At 34.2% G+C, this 18,882-nt stretch overlaps 3 protein-coding genes across 3 annotated transcripts; 1 reads left to right on the plus strand and 2 right to left on the minus strand.

The window, feature by feature from the left end:
- Window positions 1-5,171: 5,171 nt before the first annotated feature.
- On the plus strand, window positions 5,172-6,265 carry LOC123903067 (putative bark agglutinin LECRPA3). Its single transcript, XM_045952940.1, has one exon. The coding sequence runs from the start codon at window positions 5,221-5,223 to the stop codon at window positions 6,061-6,063; it is 843 nt and encodes a 280-aa protein (XP_045808896.1). The 5' UTR covers window positions 5,172-5,220; the 3' UTR covers window positions 6,064-6,265.
- Window positions 6,266-8,109: 1,844 nt separating this feature from the next.
- On the minus strand, window positions 8,110-10,472 carry LOC123902617 (beta-ureidopropionase-like). Its single transcript, XM_045952385.1, has 6 exons — window positions 10,090-10,472; window positions 9,752-9,859; window positions 9,360-9,548; window positions 9,059-9,286; window positions 8,750-8,974; window positions 8,110-8,662 (listed from the first exon to the last, which is right to left on the minus strand). Exons 1-6 carry the CDS (start codon window positions 10,192-10,194, stop codon window positions 8,297-8,299), a joined length of 1,221 nt encoding a protein of 406 aa, XP_045808341.1. The 5' UTR covers window positions 10,195-10,472; the 3' UTR covers window positions 8,110-8,296.
- Window positions 10,473-13,033: 2,561 nt separating this feature from the next.
- Window positions 13,034-15,739, minus strand: LOC123888097 (F-box/LRR-repeat protein At4g14103-like). The gene is made up of 4 exons (XM_045937063.1): window positions 15,638-15,739; window positions 13,574-14,539; window positions 13,269-13,440; window positions 13,034-13,116 (listed from the first exon to the last, which is right to left on the minus strand). Exons 1-4 carry the CDS (start codon window positions 15,737-15,739, stop codon window positions 13,034-13,036), a joined length of 1,323 nt encoding a protein of 440 aa, XP_045793019.1.
- Window positions 15,740-18,882: the final 3,143 nt, after the last annotated feature.

Below are 18,882 nucleotides of genomic sequence, written 5' to 3' on the forward strand. Positions count from 1 at the left end.
ATAATTCACCTATATAATTAAATATCATAATATATGTGTGTCACAATTATTTTCCGACGAGATTGTTATGAGATACATAAATAAGAAAAGAGAAAAACGACTAGGGTTTTAATAGAATATTATTGCATTAGCTTGACATAAAATAAGGATTACAAGAGAATTTATAATAATACCTAATGGACTATACTACTAACATATAAAGCTCAATACTTAAAGTCCTATTATCTAACACTTCCCCTCAAACTCATAATGCAACAACATGATGCATCTGTTAAGAATGATAACCATACATAAGATAAAGACAATTTGATTTAGGGTTTCAATACAATGAACAAAACTTGAAGAGTAAAGGTTACAATAGAGTATAAATATTAGATACTAGAAAAAGACTAAACTACCCTTACCAATACAAGATATAATAAAAACATAAATAATTAATATCTAACATCTCCCCTCAAACTCACGATGCATTAACAGGTAGCATCGAGAGTTTGTCAATCAATAAACGAAAACGTTTAGTGGAAAGCGTTTTCGTAAACAAGTCAGCAATCTGCAAGGAGGAGGAGACAAACGGTAGAGTAATCGTTCTCTGCTGAAGATGATGACGAGTGAAATGGCAATCAATCTCAATATGCTTTGTGCGTTCATGAAATACCGAGTTGTGGGCAATTTGAATGGCACTCTTATTATCACAATACATGGGAGTTGGTTCAGAAAGAGGAATACCCATATCAGAAAGTAACCAACGCAACCAAACTATTTCAGTAGTAGTGGATGCCATAGCACGATACTCGGCTTCTGTAGAGGAGCGAGAGACAATATCTTGTTTCTTACTCTTCCAAGAAATAAGAGAGTCTCCAAGAAAAATACAAAAACCGGTGGTAGACTTACGATCAGTTGGGTCACCAGCCCAATCAGCGTCAGAATAAGCACGTAACTCCAATGCAGAGGATGAGGGAAATAGAATGCTCTGAAACTGTGTCCCTCGAAGATAGCGAAGAATGCGAAGAACGGCGGCCCAATGAACTGTAGTGGGAGAGACAACAAACTGACTAACAACATGAACAGCATAAGCAATATCAGGTCTGGTAATTGTAAGGTACACCAGACTGCCAACCAAAGTACGATACAAAGTGGGATTTGGTAAAGGAACACCATCAGAGGGAGCATATTTCACATTCAACTCAAGAGGACTATCTACTGTTCTTGTATCCGAAAGATGAGCTTGTTCAAGAATGTTTGCAATGTACTTGGATTGAGAGAGAAGGTAGCCTCTAGGAGAGTAGGCAACTTCAAGACCCAAGAAGTAACGAAGAGAACCTAAGTCTTTCATCTCAAACTGTTTGGCTAACTGTAATTTCAAATCAACAATCCCATCAACATCATCACCTGTAATAACCATATCATCAACATATAATGAGAGTAAAATACGACCATGAGAAGTGGTTCTAACAAACAAAGCCGAATCATAATCACTAGAGCGGAAGCCAAGAGATGTAATCACAGTGCTAAACTTCTCAAACCAAGCTCGTGGAGCTTGTTTCAAACCATATAGGGCCTTCTTCAACTTACACACTTCCCCCTGATTATGAGAAACACCTGGTGGAGGTACCATATAAACTTCCTCGTGAAGATCACCATTAAGAAATGCATTTTTAACATCCATTTGAGAAATATGCCACTGACGAACAGATGCAACTGCAATAAGAGTACGAATAGTTGTCATCTTGGCTACTGGAGCAAATGTTTCTTCATAATCCATACCATATTGTTGAGAAAATCCCTTAGCAACAAGGCGTGCTTTGTAGCGCTCAACTGACCCATCAGACTTAGTTTTGATTTTATATACCCAACGAGACCCAATAGCATGTTTTCCAAGAGGAAGAGGTACTAATTCCCAAGTATCTGTCTTGTGCAAAGCAGAAAGTTCTTCTGTCATTGCCTGCTGCCAGAGTGGATCAAGTATAGCCTCTTCATAAGAAGATGGCTCAGACAAACTGTGGATAGAGGTTAGAAAAGAAGCAAAAGAAGCAGAGTAAGTGGAATAGACAAAATCAGGTAACTGAGTAGACTTACGGTCACGAGAGGGATAACGAGGAGGAGGCGGCGGAGCAACAGTCGTAGGAGGTTGTTGGGTAGCCGTGGGGACAAGGGGGATATCAATATCTGGAGTAGCAGTAGTACCATCCCTGCAACTCTCAAAATTACAATCACTAGAAACATTATTATCAAGACCAAAAGGATCAATCTTAGTCAGTTCAGACCTACTAGAATCATGTGAATCAGAGGAAAGAGAAAAAAATGGTATGTGCTCAAGAAACACAACATGACGAGATACATACAATTTTTTACTTGAGGGGTCATAACAACGATAACCCTTCTGACCAGCCCCATAACCAAGAAAAACACATATTGTAGAACGAGGAGACAATTTATCACGTTCCACGTGTGGACGAAGAACAAAGCAAGTAGAACCAAAGACCTTCAAAGAAGAATAATCAGGACAAGAACCATACAATTTTTCAAAGGGAGACAAACCTGAGGTGACAGATGATGGAATTCTATTAATGGCATGAACGGCAGTTAAAATTGCTTCGCCCCAAAACTCTTTTGGAACAGAAGCAGACAACAAAAGGGAACGAGCAGTCTCCACAATATGACGATGTTTTCTTTCAGCAACACCGTTTTGTTGAGGAGTATCAGTACATGAAGTCTGGTGAATAGTACCATCAAAAGCAAGTAACTCGGAGAATTTATTAGAAGTATATTCACCACCTAAATCACAACGAAAGCACTTTATAACAGCATTGTGTTGAGTCTTAACCATAGCACGAAACATATGATAAATTTCAAAAAACTCAGAACGATTTTTCATAAGATAAACCCAACAATAACGAGTACAATCATCAATAAAAGAAACATAATATCTAGATCCACCTTTGGTAAGAACCGGCGATGGACCCCATACATCAGAGTGAACTAAGTCAAAAGGTGCTTTGGATATAGAAACACTTTTATTAAAGGGCAAAGCAGAAAATTTGGCAAGTTTGCAACCACAACAATCAGAAATATCACTAATTTGCATCTTTCCTAAAGCTCCAGTAGAGGCTAAGTATTTTAATCTAGATGCAGAAACATGACCAAGACGAGAATGCCACAAATAAAAGTTAGAAGATGATAAATTTAAACGAAAAGATGATAAATCAATATCAGAAGTAGAAACTGAGGCTGCAGTATCAGGAACTCTCAGCTCATCCAGAACATAAAGTCCCCCATGTCTACGTCCTGTCCCAATCAACTTCCCAGATTGCCGATCCTGCACATGACAATGAGTGGAAGAAAACATAACAGAGTAACCAGAATCACACAATTGACTAACAGAAGCAAGACTCAAAGTGAGATTAGGAATATAATAAACATCAGAAAGAAACAAATTAGATGTAGACACTGACCCAATTCCTCCTAATGGCATAGGAGTGCCATCGGCAGTCATGACTGACATAGGTGATGTAGGATTTAAAGACAAAAAAGACTTATAATCATATGACATATGATGTGATGCTCCAGAATCAAGAACCCATATGGAAGATGTACCTGACAAATTAGACGGGGTCAAACCTTTAATAGAGGAGACAGACGTGGCATGAGGCTGAGTGGCGAGAAACTTTTGGAATTGCTCAGCAAGATCAAACACTCGTGAAGTAGTCTCATGTGGGTATACATGACCAATACTAGAGCCAATGGGAGAAGGAGCGGCAGCAACAACATTAGCCATAACAAACAATCGGAGTAACAAAGTAAGTGGTAGCCTATCAGCGGAAGACAAATTTCAGAAGCACCAATCACCAAATCAATAGACAGAACACCAACAACAAAGCTCGTAATAAAACAAAAGTGTACCAAATAATCCCCAAACTGCCGTTAAAAATAACAAGCCAAAATGTGCCGAAAAATCACAACCACAATGTGCCAAAATACAAACTTTATGCTTGCAACAAGCAAGAAATAAACCCAATGATATAAGATCCTATAAACACCATTCACGTGGCAGCGGCAGCGGCAGCACACAAATAGGAATATCAATCCTATTAATTCCTTCAAAGTATATAAGTATATGATTTCCCAAATTCAAAGTGGGTAGAAAATCAATGCCAATTCAAGGATTCAAAGAATTTAAAATTGAACAAATGGAAAGAATTGAATAGATGAGATTGCAACACCAAAGAATAAACTCAAATGCCAAATTGATTCAAGAAACCCCAAATTTTACTAAATCAAAACCGATTTTTTTTTTCTTTTTTCATAAAACCAACTAACCATATCATTCTCCCTTTCTTTGTTGTGTTTCTTCAAATTGATGAGTGGAAAGAACCATGCTCTATGATACCATGTTAAGAATGATAACCATACATAAGATAAAGACAATTTGATTTAGGGTTTCAATACAATGAACAAAACTTGAAGAGTAAAGGTTACAATAGAGTATAAATATTAGATACTAGAAAAAGACTAAACTACCCTTACCAATACAAGATATAATAAAAACATAAATAATTAATATCTAACAGCATCGAGAGTTTGTCAAATATAAAACGAAAAACATATTTAAAAATATAAACTCAAAACTTCTTATCTTAATACTACCCCTCAAGCTAAAGCTTACTAAGCTTTAAGTTTGTTACAAATTAACCCTGAAAATAAACCAACACAACTAATATCATAACCAAGAGCAACAATAGCAGCCAAAAGGTGTAACCACCATCGAAAGAAAGAAGCATCCGATAGAAGAACCAAACCAATAGAGAGAACCAAACATCAATCAATCAAAAGAAACAATAGAAAGAAGTGCAATGCAATGCAATTAGAAGAAACAATATGGAGAAATACAATAGAGAGAAGTGCAATGCAATCGGAAGAGAAGTGTAGAGATACACAAATAGGAAAGGAGAAAGACGACTAGGGTTTCAATAGAATAGCATTTGCATTAGCTTGATATAAAATAAAGGATTACAAAAGAATTTATAATAATACTTCATGGAGTATACTACTAACATATAAAGTTCAATACTTAAAGTCATATTATCTATCGGATATGAGTATATATTATATTATATTATATTATTATAGTACAAAACCGATCGAGCTAGAGTTTATATAAATAGACGTGCCAAACCTACAATTCTCATTCACAACTAAAATCATCGGTCATTTATTTAGTATATGAAAACAAGCTTGAATACAATGGCTAATTTATTTCCAACTAATAATATCCAGAAACTATTTACTGTTGTTTTAGTGATCTTGCTAGCAACAGATCTGGTGAACTCAGTTTCTTTCAGCATCTCAGACTTCAGAACTATAAAATCATCTCTAATCCTTCAAGAGTATGCCAGTATTTCAGAAAGTGGGGTTTTGGAACTTATCAACGCTAGTGTGGTTACTAATGAGGTAGGCCGTGCCTTGTATACAAAACCCATTCCCCTTTGGGACCGTTCCACCGGAAACGTTGCTAGCTTTGTTACCACCTTCTCTTTTACCTTGGAAGACATTAATGGATCTAATCCGCCAGCTGATGGACTTGTCTTCGTACTTGTACCAAGTGATGGATGGTATCCCGGCGACTCGGCTGGTGGAAACTTGGGAGTAGTTGATGCAGGTAAATCTTACAATAACTTTGTTGGTGTAGAATTCGACAATTATATCAATGAATGGGATCCCAATTATCCACATATTGGAATCGACGTCAACTCTATCAAATCATTGAAGACAAAACCATGGAAAAGGGTGAACCTGGCCTTGGTCAAGGTAAGTATCGCTTATGACTCTGATTCTAAGATTTTGAGTGTTGTTTTAACCGATGATCTTGGCCAACTTTCTACTGTCGCTCAAGTTGTTGATTTCAAAGATGCACTCCCAGAAACAGTTAGGGTTGGTTTTTCTGCTGCCACATCAACACTGTCGCGTCAAGTTCACAACATTCATTCCTGGGATTTTACTTCAATTCTTAAGACAACTACAAGCAGCACCAACTCAAGTGCTAATATTTCAAGCTATGTTGCATGATGATTTCACTACTGTTTTCTAAATAAGGACAATATATAAGCTAGCTAGCTATATGATCTAGCTTGTCATCCATGTTTCAGTTTTTTCTTTCTTTCTAATAATGATCACGCTAGCTCTTATAAAGATGCTTGCTCCGTCACTGTCAGACTGACGAGTTGGCCATCGAGGATGCGGCTTCTCAGGAAGTTTTGTTTTGCCAATATATGTTTGTTTAGTTGGTAATTAATATCCCGCAGCGTAGGTTCAACTCCTATTACAAACTTTGTTGATGGGTGAGATGTGCATGTAACGTTATATATATGAGCCTTGATCTATGCATGTGATATGTGATCTTATCTTTATGTAACTAACAAGAACACCATGCTTATGTACTATGTTTTAATGAATTATTAATAATGAATTATCAACTCATATAGTAGTAGCATCCATATTGTCTCAAATCAATCGATCGGGTTCTCATGTGTTTATTTGAATGTTACATAAGCAAGCCTAGATAAATTATGAAACGCTTATTCATGCGTAACTATTTATGATCATCTCATGTGTTCAAAGTTGTTTTTTTATATATAATTATTATTAATTTGTATGTATACTTATAGTGTAAATTAATTCCGATAAATAAATCAGTGTAAAATAATTTTATATCGGTATAATTTGATCCATATTCATATAAATTACAATTAAATTTTATGTAATATTTATTAGAAATCTCAGACCCCCGTCCGATTAGTTTTTGGATCCGTCCCAGATTGAAACTGTCTATTTCACATCTGCCACTACCCAAAGTTTTTTGCTAGCCCATCAAAGAAGAAAATATGTGCTTGTTTTGCATATGAAGATGATCTACGAGGATAGTTTTCATGCTCTTAAAGTTTTAACCAACTTGAAGAATTGGCTTCCAAAGCATGGATCTCGTAAGCTTGCTGCTAATGTTGATCTTTTTGTGGCTATTCTACATCGAACAATTATTGAAAGGGGAAGTGTTCATGTTCCTATAGTTCTGCTCAAATGGAAGACTTTACCTCCTAATTAAGCATGGTACATGGAAATTTTCATCCTTGAGGACAAGGATGTTTGAAGGGGAGGGTATTGTAACAGGAAATAAGTATTAGGATTTTAGTTTATTTTAAATAATAGTTTGGTTCAAAAATAATAGTTTATTTTATGTCATTTTATTTTTTTGTCATTTAAGGTTGTATTTAAAGGCATTGTACTTTTTTGTCCTACCTAGGATTTGGGCCGCTTTATGCTTGGGACGGCCCTGTGTAATGGCCGAAATCACGGTAAGACCGTTTTTTAAAACCTAGCAAAACGAGTTATATATATATGGATCTTTGAAGAGAGAAAATAACATAAAAAATATAGATCTCAACAAGTAGGAAAAATAAATTAAAAAGGGGGAAAATACAAATGGGCCATGTTGTGTCAAAAACTAAATAAATGGTTTTGGCTAACTTTTATGAGGTAGCTTACATAAAAACACAAGGAGGAACTTTTCCCACCCCCAAAATTACTTTTGATCTACGCATCCAAAAACTTATAATTTTTTGCCTTATAAACATATAGTACTATTGGACTCTATATATTTCCCGAGGTGCACTTTCAAAGTCACAGTATTTTACGAGTCACTAGAGTTGGTCTAATGTTGAGGGGTTTGGGTAGTATACATGAAATCTTAGCTAGGTTTGATCATCGGCTCTATTGTAAACAAAAAAAAAATCACAATGTTTCGCAGGAATGTCGTTGATCACAAAACCATGTCATTTTAACCTAGTTCACTTAACCCATAAATTGATGGATTAGAACTAACTTTGCATATGCTAAACTAATCATTATACAAAAAGAAAACAACGGTGCCTCAAATTCTTTTTTACTATTTAGAAATAACATTTTTGAAACCGTAAACGTCTAAATTGAGTCGCAAAATTATGAAAATCAAGAAATTTGGGTCCACAAATTTACAAAATAGCAAATTTCACTCTCAAATTTAATCCCGCAAGTGAAAAAACATTACTCCGGACACAAGCACAAATTGTAGAACACTGCTGAAATGAAACACTTCTTTTCTGAAGAATGTCTATTAATAGGGAAGATTTAAACATGGTCTTTATTTGAACTCAAAAGAAACTCAAACATATGAATATTGGAAACTTGATTTCAGGTTGTTTCTTTTGAACATAATACATACATAAAACAGTTTGAAGAGAATGCAATGAACACTTTCTAGCACAGGTCATAAGGATCTCTTATGAAGTAAGGGGTCGCGGATGATTTGAGGCTCGAAATCAGGTTTCAAATACCGAGCAAGTGTTTCCGCATACATCTCGTATCGTGCAGTCATTCTGAAACACCACTTATCTTTAAACTGCCTACACAAGTTAAGATCCATGTCTGATATTAACAAGCCATCCCTATTACGTGACAAAGACGGCGTGCATGATGCATCTGGTGCTGAAATATAACTTGATCCATAAAAAGGCCCCAAATCTGAATGTGCTGGTTTGCCATCACCAGAAGTAAACGAACTGGAAAAAGTCTCGGTTCCAACACGGTTTATTGAAGCAACATAGTAACTATTTGCTATTGCAGCGTATCGTGCCTGAAAAACATAATGGTAACACCTTTATTTATACAATTAATAAATCTAAGCACACAAGAAACAATTTAGATGATCAAAACTACTAACCTCTATTGGCCACATTGGTTCTGTGAAATCACCAACAGTGGCACAAGGGTTGAAAACAATTTCCGCGCCATTCAAGCCAAAAGTTAAACAATTTAAAGGAACGTGTCTACCATAACATATATTAATGGCAATTTTTCCGAATGCTGTTTCGAATACAGGGTGACCTGTATTTCCTTCCATATAATATGTGCTCTCGTTGAAGTCTCCAACTCTTGTTACATGGTTCTGCGATAAATGTTGTGCGTTTATTAGATTGCTGAAAGACGTGTTATTCCATTAGAGCAGAAGTAGAAAAATTGGAAAGTTTACCTTTCTGTGTATTCCAATTATATTGCCATGATTCCCAATTACAACCGCGGTGTTCCAAATAACCTCTCCATGGTTCATTTCCCTCTCAAGAATCGGGCTTATAATCACCATGTTATACTTCAATGCAAAGCTTTGTAAAAATTTAGTTGATTCCCCGTCGATAGATTCTGCAAATTCACACCACTTCTTCTCTCGAGTACAAAAGCCGTATGGCATCATCCAGAATTCCTACAATTGAATTATATAAAAACAAACACCAAAGATTTTCTGAGAAATATATAATGCATACAATGCAACTTACTTGTAAGCATAATATATTGACCCCTGATGAACCGGCAGCATCAATAATTGGCTTTAGTTTCGCAAAGATGGCGTTTTTTTGGTCCACAAAGTGAGCCGTTGTTGGGAGGGCAATAGAGTTTTGAATCAAACCGACCCTCACAACTCGAGGTTCCCTTAATACTTCTTTTTCAGCATGAAAGCAGAAAGCCTGAAAGTCATAAACTTAAAATCATATAAGTTTCAATGCCGTGGAAAAAATTTGTTGCGCCATCTTGTTCGGTCAATATAATTCGTAAAGAAGTCTAGCATATACTCCACCACTGTAAGGAATCAAACAACCAGACAAGAAATCCAACATATATCCGTCGGTTTAAGGAAGAAACGCAACCAAAAAGAGAATTGTATTCATACCTGAAGGTCGAAATCATGTTCGATAGAAAGAGTTGTAGCGGATTCTGGTAGAGTAATGGTTTCAAGTCCTTTTCCACAATTGAGTCCGGTAAGCAAACGGTTAACTTCCTGCAACATGGTACTCACATAGCACCCATCAGAATACATGTGATTGATGTAATATCATTTTGAAGAGAGTCACAAAACTTCACTTCACTATACAAAATTTCACATGATAAAAAATAACAAAACAACTTGGGAAAATCCAAAAGAGCACTTGAATTAATAAACAAGAATGATCAAATTCAGCATGTCAAAAAAATGAATAAGTAAGTTTGAGTTTGAGAGTAGAGAGTGACCTTAAAGTGATGTGGTTTGAGATTTTCCTTGAGAAGATGGTGAAGGGAATCATAGCCACAAATAGAAGCATCTTCATTGAGTTCTCCATTTTGGGATTTCTCCATCTCTATTTTGAGACTATTTGGAAGAGTTGCAGGACAAATACTCTTATTTATAATAAGCTCATTGTTAAACAGCGTACCCGATATTTGTTAAACATAAAAAAAATGTTGAAATTAATGTTGATAAGATAATTTTTTATATTTTTAAAGTATTGAATTTATAAATTTAAGGCAGAATTTTCTTAATTATTAATATAGTTAATTAGTGATCGTGGCACTTTTTATCATTTTTCTTATAATAATGATTCATGTTTTGTTTTTTAATACATTTTCTTATATGATGTTATTTTTTCTTCACACGTGAATCCATTTTCTTATTTAAATTGTCACTTACTAAGTTGAGTGTTATTTTTTATTTGATTTGATGTAGAATAGTATATGGTCAACTTTCTTGTTCAGAAAAGTATATGGTCAACTTTCAACATAATGGTAGGGTCCTGCAAGGACCCGTGGCTTAGTATATGGTCAACTTCATAGTGTATTAGTGATTTGGATACGATAAATATAAAGGACCCGTGGCTTTCATGTGGGGTAGCAATTTTACTAAATGTATCCATAATTTTATTTTATTGGTAGTTAAATATTCATATATTTTAAAAAAAAAATAATTAAATATTCATATAGTACTCCTTCTGTCCTAAATTATAACAGAAAAAATAAAAATCACACTTATTAAGAAAATGTAAAATATGATACTAATTTGAAATATGTTTTTGTGGTCTTTTCTTGGAATAAATTGCATGGAAAAATGTAAATTTAATTTTTATTAGTTGTTGTTTATTGAGAAAATGGAAGAGAGAGAAAATAAAATGCAATTTACATTTAATTTTATGAGATTAAGGAAAAAAATATTCTTCAAAATGATTTTTTCTAGAACTGTCAAAACGGACGGCCCGACACATTTCAGGTCAGCCCGGTCGGGCTTCGGGTTCGTCGGGCCAGGCTAAAAAGCCCGAATAAAAAACGGACTATCAAAATTAGGAACAATTTTTTTTCCACCCCTACAAATATTAAAAAATTCCAATATTACCCTTTTGATTTCACCCCTCAAAATAATTCCGGTATGTACAACTTTTCCGAGATTGAATGAATTTGCAGTTTTCCGGTAACATAATTCTTTTTTTTTGACAAATCCGGTAACATAATTATATACCAAAAAATTTGAAAAATAATTTCAGAAAGAATAAAATTGCCACAACACAGAATTTACAAACCTGAAAGATTTATATAAATGTTTTCCGGAACTATTTTGTTATGAACCCAGAACTTCTTGTTGCACATAATCTTTCTTTGATTTCATTTTCTTATTAAATGAAAAATTGAAGGTCCCCACCAATAGCTTTGAATGAAAAGGAAGAGGCGTGGAAAGGGACAAAGAATAAGAGAAATCAAATTGAAGGAGTTAGCTTAGTATATCATATTGCAAGTTCCGAAATTTTTTTGCAAATTGTCCCGGTTTGAAAAGTTTTTGTTGAATTTTTGGATCTAACAAATTTGACTCCTGTGTTTAACAAACTTATAACAAGTGTTCTGGTTTGTGATAATTCCCAGAATAAACCGGAACAAAATATCTCTGCTCTTTTTAAGTGTTCCGGTAACCACCAAGCATCAGAACTATCCCATTTGAAACAACAAAATATCTCTGGGTGCCACTTTTTTTTAGAGTTTCTTAAAGAGGATTTTGTGGCTCTGGTAGAGCTTATTGTTCGTGATGAAGATGGAGAAACGAACATGGGTTTGTTAACTACAAAGGTAAACGATGCGTTTGCGATTGCAACCTCCATGGTTGGTTTCTACATATTCAAGAGGATTGCTCTTGTTATTCAATGTCTCTGCTATTGCAAATCAAGTTGTGGGGGACAAATCAGAACACTTCGTTATAAGTGTTACGGTAACAAAAAATGACAAAGTAAAATAAAACAAAATAATAAAATAAGGGTAAAATAGAAATATTTTAAAATATGTTGGATTTAGTCAATCTTATTGCAAGGTTTTTTCTTGACTTATCCGGATGAACTTTGATGCTCAATATGTGGAATAACACACGAAGTGGTCTTTTTGCTATGCAAATTTGTTTGTAAATTACATCCATCTTCATCATTGTCTCTTATATCATTAACAGTTCCTAATCTAGTCTTTGTTCTGAAGCAATAAGAAATGAAATAATACAAGATTAGTCATTCTTGCTTTGCTCATCAACCACACAAGCACGCATGTCTAATCTTGTATTATCGCATTTCTTATTTCTTCAGTTAGAGAATGGCTCCTTACAGCTTAACTTAGGCGCGCGTGTGTGCTTGTGTGGCAAGTAATAGGTTTTAGGCACAGCTTAGGCGCGGGAATGGATTCTCTCAAGTGTGATTTACACTTGAGAGAATAAAGTGTAATCTAATACCATCTAAATTCATTTTCTCTAAATTTTTATATGTTTCTCTCTCTTGATCAATGGTAACAAACCACACTTTATTCTCTCAAGTGTAAATTACACTTGAGAGAATTCATTCCCGCTTAGGCGCATAGCGTGCTAGTTTTGGATTCATTGTTGTATTAGCCTTATATAACGGGCATTGATCATTATCTAATGTAAGGATAATGATTTTACTCCTAACAACAACTCTATAAACTAAAATCAATTTTTCACAAAAGATCAATGTTCCACCAAAATAAATAAGATATATTATGGTGACAAACAATAGTAGCAATAATGTATTTGACTCTCCCTAAACATAGATTTCATGAAAGAGAATTAAAATGGATGTATAGTAAATTATCATTCAGAATGATTAATACAACTTTATGGCAATATATGCCATGCTAAATCCTCAAATAAACTACCTCAATGTCATGCCAAATCTAATTCTTGGTGCATTCTCACAATCCCACTTTTTGTCTTCAATTCTAAACCTTCATAGAACAATGGTATTTCTGTGGAAAAGCAACAAAAAAAATGCAAAAGCGTAAATTTCTAACATTGAATGAATAAAATAAACACATATTGGAACAACTAACTAAACTAATAAATAAAATTGTTATAAAAAAATTATACAAAGCAAGCATTAATATAAAGAGAGAATAACCTTCACAAGAAGTTATAGCTTCATTGCATCGACTCTTCTTGACTAAGAATTGCAATGCTTCCTTTGGAAAGTAAAATGTAGGTGCAAAAGGGTCAATTTTCAAGAGCAGTGACTCCATATTCCTAAAGCAAACATCTTCGATGTTGGACAAATTAAGAATGTATGTGATAACCTAGACACAAAAAATTATTCAAACAAATTCATTAGTGTAATATGTAACACAGTATAGTAGCTTAAAATTTAGTTATAGTACGTTATACAAAAAATATACAATCGATAGTTTATATAGAAAAATAATTGCGTACCTCAACGGTTGAAGAAGTTAGTGTCATAGAGTATATGTTACCGAACTTTTTTAACCAAGACATCAAGGTCTCACCAATCTCCCTAGAAATCTCGAGGATCCAAAGTTGAAGGTTTACTTCTTCAAGAAATTTGAGGTTGTCGTCAAAGAGTGGATAGCTACGATTTATAATAGTACCAAAACGGCCAGCAAAAGTAAATGACTTCAAATTTGGAGTGTGCATTTGAATTTTGACCATAGGAATATAATCAATACCATATCGTATGATCAATTTGGAAATATTTTCATTAGACACAAACAAATTTGTATCTCCAATTATGTTGCAACAATCAATAATCAGAAAGTATAACTTCTTACAACTCGAAAATAGCTCAAGATTACCGTTCTTGTCATTTGATGAGAATGAAACATTTCTAAGAAGACAATGTGTCAACTCAGGGAGGTCCAAACTGTGTGAAATTACTACTTTCGCTCTTGTTAAACCAAATGAAAGACTAAGATACCTTATAGAACGACCACACATGATATTCGAAATCTCGAAATTCCTGAGGTGATAACCAATGCCAGAAGTATTAATTGTAATTTTCTCGACATTATGTGACGTACCATATTTAAAGAGTCTGGCCAATAAATGAATGGGAATAAAACCATAATAATCAACATCAATATTATGCAAGGAGTCGGAATGATTCCGATAGGTTAAGAAATTGTTGAGAAAAGACGTAAAATTGGCGGCGTTTGGAAATTGCGTACTTTTTGCAATTAGATTAGGGAGTTGTTTCCATACATTTTTCCATCTTTTAGACAAGATACTTGTCTGAATAGCTTGACGCATTGATAAGAATGACATTATATATACCAATATAACATCAGCCAATTCATTTATCATATTCATTTTTCTACGGCTACGCCGTAATACCTTTGTATTTGGTTGCTCTTTCTTTGACAAATCATTCCTATGTTGCATCTGATCAAATCAAAATATAAAAAATTTAGAGTCAATTATGTTATATATATATGTTTCTGAGACAGACAACTTTTAAAGAAACTTGAATAACACTCAAAATATAAAACACTTTTTTTAGTTAATATATATTGAAACCTACACTCTATTTTTTAAATTAATATTCTATGTTGCTCGAGTAATCTGAAAGCATAAGATAGAGTAAATTTAATAATAAGTCACGCAAAAAAAATTGGGAGACTCCACAAATGTGATTGCGATGATACCAAACTCTCATGGTAAAATGAATAATGGGTAATCAAAAGAAGGAACCATTGTAAGATATATTTTAATGGGCTCAATTTGCCACATGTTTTTTTTTAACGGTTTGCCACATGTATTTAAGCAACAAATTAAAAATAAATTTATTCCTATGATAATAAAAAAAAAAAAAAACATATTTAAAAGCTTATGTATGATCCATCGCTGCGTGAAAAGGATGATCGCTGAGTGTCCTCACCTCAAGTGGAAGATGTGCATCATTTAGTTGTTAAAGACTTGTTACTTGAGAATTATAAAGCATGGGATATAGCTAAGATTTGTATCTTGTTTACAGGTCGGATAGTGGACGAGATTATTGTAACCCCTCTTATTAGTTCGGTTAAAGAGGATAACGTGGTTTGAGAGAAAGAAAGGAATGGGTGTTATTCAGTTAAATCTGGTTACAATCTAGCCATGAGATGTATTATTTGAAGCGATAGGCACCATGTAGAGGGCAATTGGAATGATATTTGGAAAGCTCAATCTTCTCACAAAACGCGTCACTTACTATGGAGGTTGTGTAGGGGGTGTCTGCCGACGCGAGCCCGCTTGATACAACGTTATGTACAATGTGAACTAAGTTGTCATGTGTGCAAGGTCGAAGATGATATTCATGTGTTTTTTGGATGCGTAGCAACTCGCGAATGTTGGTCGGTCGCAGGCCTGTCATAGTTGCTGCATAATGCAGCTTACCAACATGGGGTTGTCGCAAACAAGATATTTCGAATGTGCAGAAATGAGGACAGTGCAATGATAGGACGAGTTGCATCGTTATTTTGGTGCATTTGGCATAATCGAAACGACAAGATCTGGAATGACAATATCCAGTCCCCGAGCCAACTTGGAAGCATGGCGTTCGTCGTCTGGAATGAGTGATTTACTGTCCACCAACTGCAGCGTCATAACGTTGTTCCTGTTGAGGATCCTAGGCCGGTTCGGTGGGAGAAACCTGTAGTGGGATGGATAATCCTAGGCCGGTCCGGTGGGAGAAACCTGGAGTTGGATGGATAAAGTGTAATGTTGATGTTGTGTTTGTAGTTGGGTCCGGTGTTACTTCTATAGGTCTTTGATTTCGTGATACCAATGGGCATTTTGTGGCTGGCTTGACTCAATGGCAGCAGCTTTTTTATTCCATAGTGGAAGGCGAAGCATTGGCACTATTACATGCTATGAAAGAGGCTATCCATGGTGGGTTGAGCGAGTTCAATTTGAAAGTGACTCAAAGCTGTTGGTTGACGCTATCCATTCGAGAAGGCGGGGCAACTCGGAATTTAGTTTAATTGTTAACGACATTATTCCTCTTATGTCATCTTCTTATGTAAACTTTGAGGTTAAGTTTGTTAGGAGACAAGCGAATTTGGTTGCTCATACTCTTGCTAGGACGGCCAATGTTCGAGCTAGTTTCCATAGATTTGAGATTATTCCCTTATGTATTGAACATTTAATAGTTAATGATATGAATTAAGTTTGTTTGGTTAAAAAAAAAACTCTGAAAATTATTTTGTAAGCAATTTTAAACTCCACATTTGCACACTTTAGTGGTTAAAAATAATAAGGTCTTATTATTATGAGACATGTTAATTAGGTCTTTATGTTGAAGATGCTCACACAGTGTTTTGAGCTATCAAAATTTCATGAGTTTTCAAAGAAACTAAACCCAAAGGGCGTAGGATTATTAGGTAAAGATAACATATCTCAACCTTCAATTTTTTAAATAATATATCATGCAGTTTTTTTTTTAACAAGTCAAAATCAGATATATTAACACTAACAGTCTTTCTAGCACAAGTTTCACATAGTTAAAACACATGGTACACATCAGATGAATTTAGGTTTGGATTTAACGGTTACTGCGTGATTAAAGATGTGGTCAAGATCCTTTATTGCGTGTAACTGCGTGAAGCAGTTACAGCAGTGAATTCAAGTCCGATGAATTTAGTTAAACTCTCACAATAGAAGTCACCACATTATTTAGGAAGCTAAAAGTAAGAAAAAACTAAGGATCTCATTTAAAAGTCGAGGACTAAAATCACACAATCTTCGTGTTTGAGAGAGAGATTAACAAAATGAATCAAGTTTTATTTAATATATTGAGTTTAGGGTTTTGCCCACAATACAATCATTGAAAATATTTGATTTGATATGTTTTAGCATTTCACCCCTAAACAAGTGCAAGTCGAGGTCGATTTGAATTAAAATTATCGCAAAATTGATATCCAAATCCATAAGACATTGCGGACATCATAATTATTCACAAGATAAGATTTTATAGTTTAGATATATATTGTCTTTTATGTCAAACGATTTGTTTCAAAATACTCAATTAATTTGACTAATAAAATCGCCTAAAAATCAAAATTTCAACCTTGATTAGCATCTATAAAAATGATCGATGTTTAAAGGATTATGTCAAAATAAACAGATACCTTATGCTTACGAAAATTGCCCGATCTAGATAGTGGTGAAGAATGATTGTTACCTCTCACAAGGAACGCAACTCCGAGATTCAAGTACAACTCTGAGATTCAAGTAAAAGCATATTTAAGACTTAGATAATAATGTAAATATTTGATACATGCATGATATAACAAAAATCCAGTGAAGATTGACTTACTGGTAAGTGATGTGCGACAGATAATTTAGATGACGCGAGGCGGACAAGAATGACAGAAAGAAAATGAGTCAAATATATAACTCTCAAACCCTAGAAACTAAAGTAAAAAGCTAAAATGCATTTTTGACCCCTTAACTTTCACAAACTTATAATTTTGTCCTCTTAACTTTAAAAATAGAAATTTTGGCCCTCTAACTTTTGCCGTGTTTGCAAATGATTTGCCCCCATTAATTTTAACCAAGTTAGCGCTTATGTAGACGGTATCAAGTGACTCACATGCCAAATATGAGTTTCATGTCAACCAATAAATAAATAATTATAACAAATTTGCTCTGTGATTTGTATTTTTTTTCTGCCATTCTTCTGATTTTATTTATTTATTAGTAGTTCCCAAGAAAATCATACGTGGTAATGTGAGTCACCTGGTCTACCGTTCGTATAAATATTGATTTGGTCAAAATCAATGGGGACAATCGTTTGCAAAATAGGCTAAAGTAAGAGATCAAAATTCTTATTTTAAAATTATAGCGAAAAATTGCAAGTTTTTAAAAGTTAAAAAGCTAAAAATAATATTCCATTGCCCCCATTAACTTGTCAGCAAACAAACAAATGAATTAGGCCGTTGGGTGCTTACCTGAAATTATGTCATTTTGACTTAATTAACTAACCCACAAATCTACAAATTAGAAATGAGTTTGCATATACTAACCTTATTATAATTATGTAGAAAATGTTTATTTTGACCGTCTTTGCCCTTGTGGATCACTCGCTATGCACACTTTTTCACTATATTAATATCATAGAGATTATCCATAAATTAAAGAAATTAAAAATTATTTAATATATTATTGAGACCAACCAAGACTAATGGTATTCAATAAAAATTCATAAACCGTTAATTTTGATGGATCTCAATACACATCAAATGATTTTCGATTTTTTTAATAAAAAAAATTATTGATGACTTATACAACATAAACTTTCAATTTAACGATATATTTTATAAAATTTGTATTCGTTATAATAATACTATTGATAACTTGTGTATCATAAAATCAATTCTTCCATATTAGACTTGGTCCAGAATAAGCTATATATCATTTTGCTATATATCCTTTAATTTGAGGGCGGATTCTAGGGTGGGAGATCATGATAGGTCTATCACCAATGCACCACGTGTTTTGTGGACTGGATTGAATGTGTACATGATATTATGGTGTACTGTCAGTATTATATTATTTTAAAAAAAAAGTTTCTGATTTTTCCGGAAAAAAGTTTTCAATCTTTTTCGGGAAAAAATTTTCGATTTTTTTTTCGGGAAAAAAATTCCCGATTTTTGGGGGGGAAAATTTCGATTTTAGATAAAAACAATTCCGGAGATTTTGTTTGAACAAAAAAGTTTCCGTTCTTTTTTCGGGAACTTTTATTCCGA

Source organism: Trifolium pratense, linkage group LG1 (assembly GCF_020283565.1).
Source record: "Trifolium pratense cultivar HEN17-A07 linkage group LG1, ARS_RC_1.1, whole genome shotgun sequence".
Classification (NCBI taxonomy): Eukaryota; Viridiplantae; Streptophyta; class Magnoliopsida; order Fabales; family Fabaceae; genus Trifolium; species Trifolium pratense.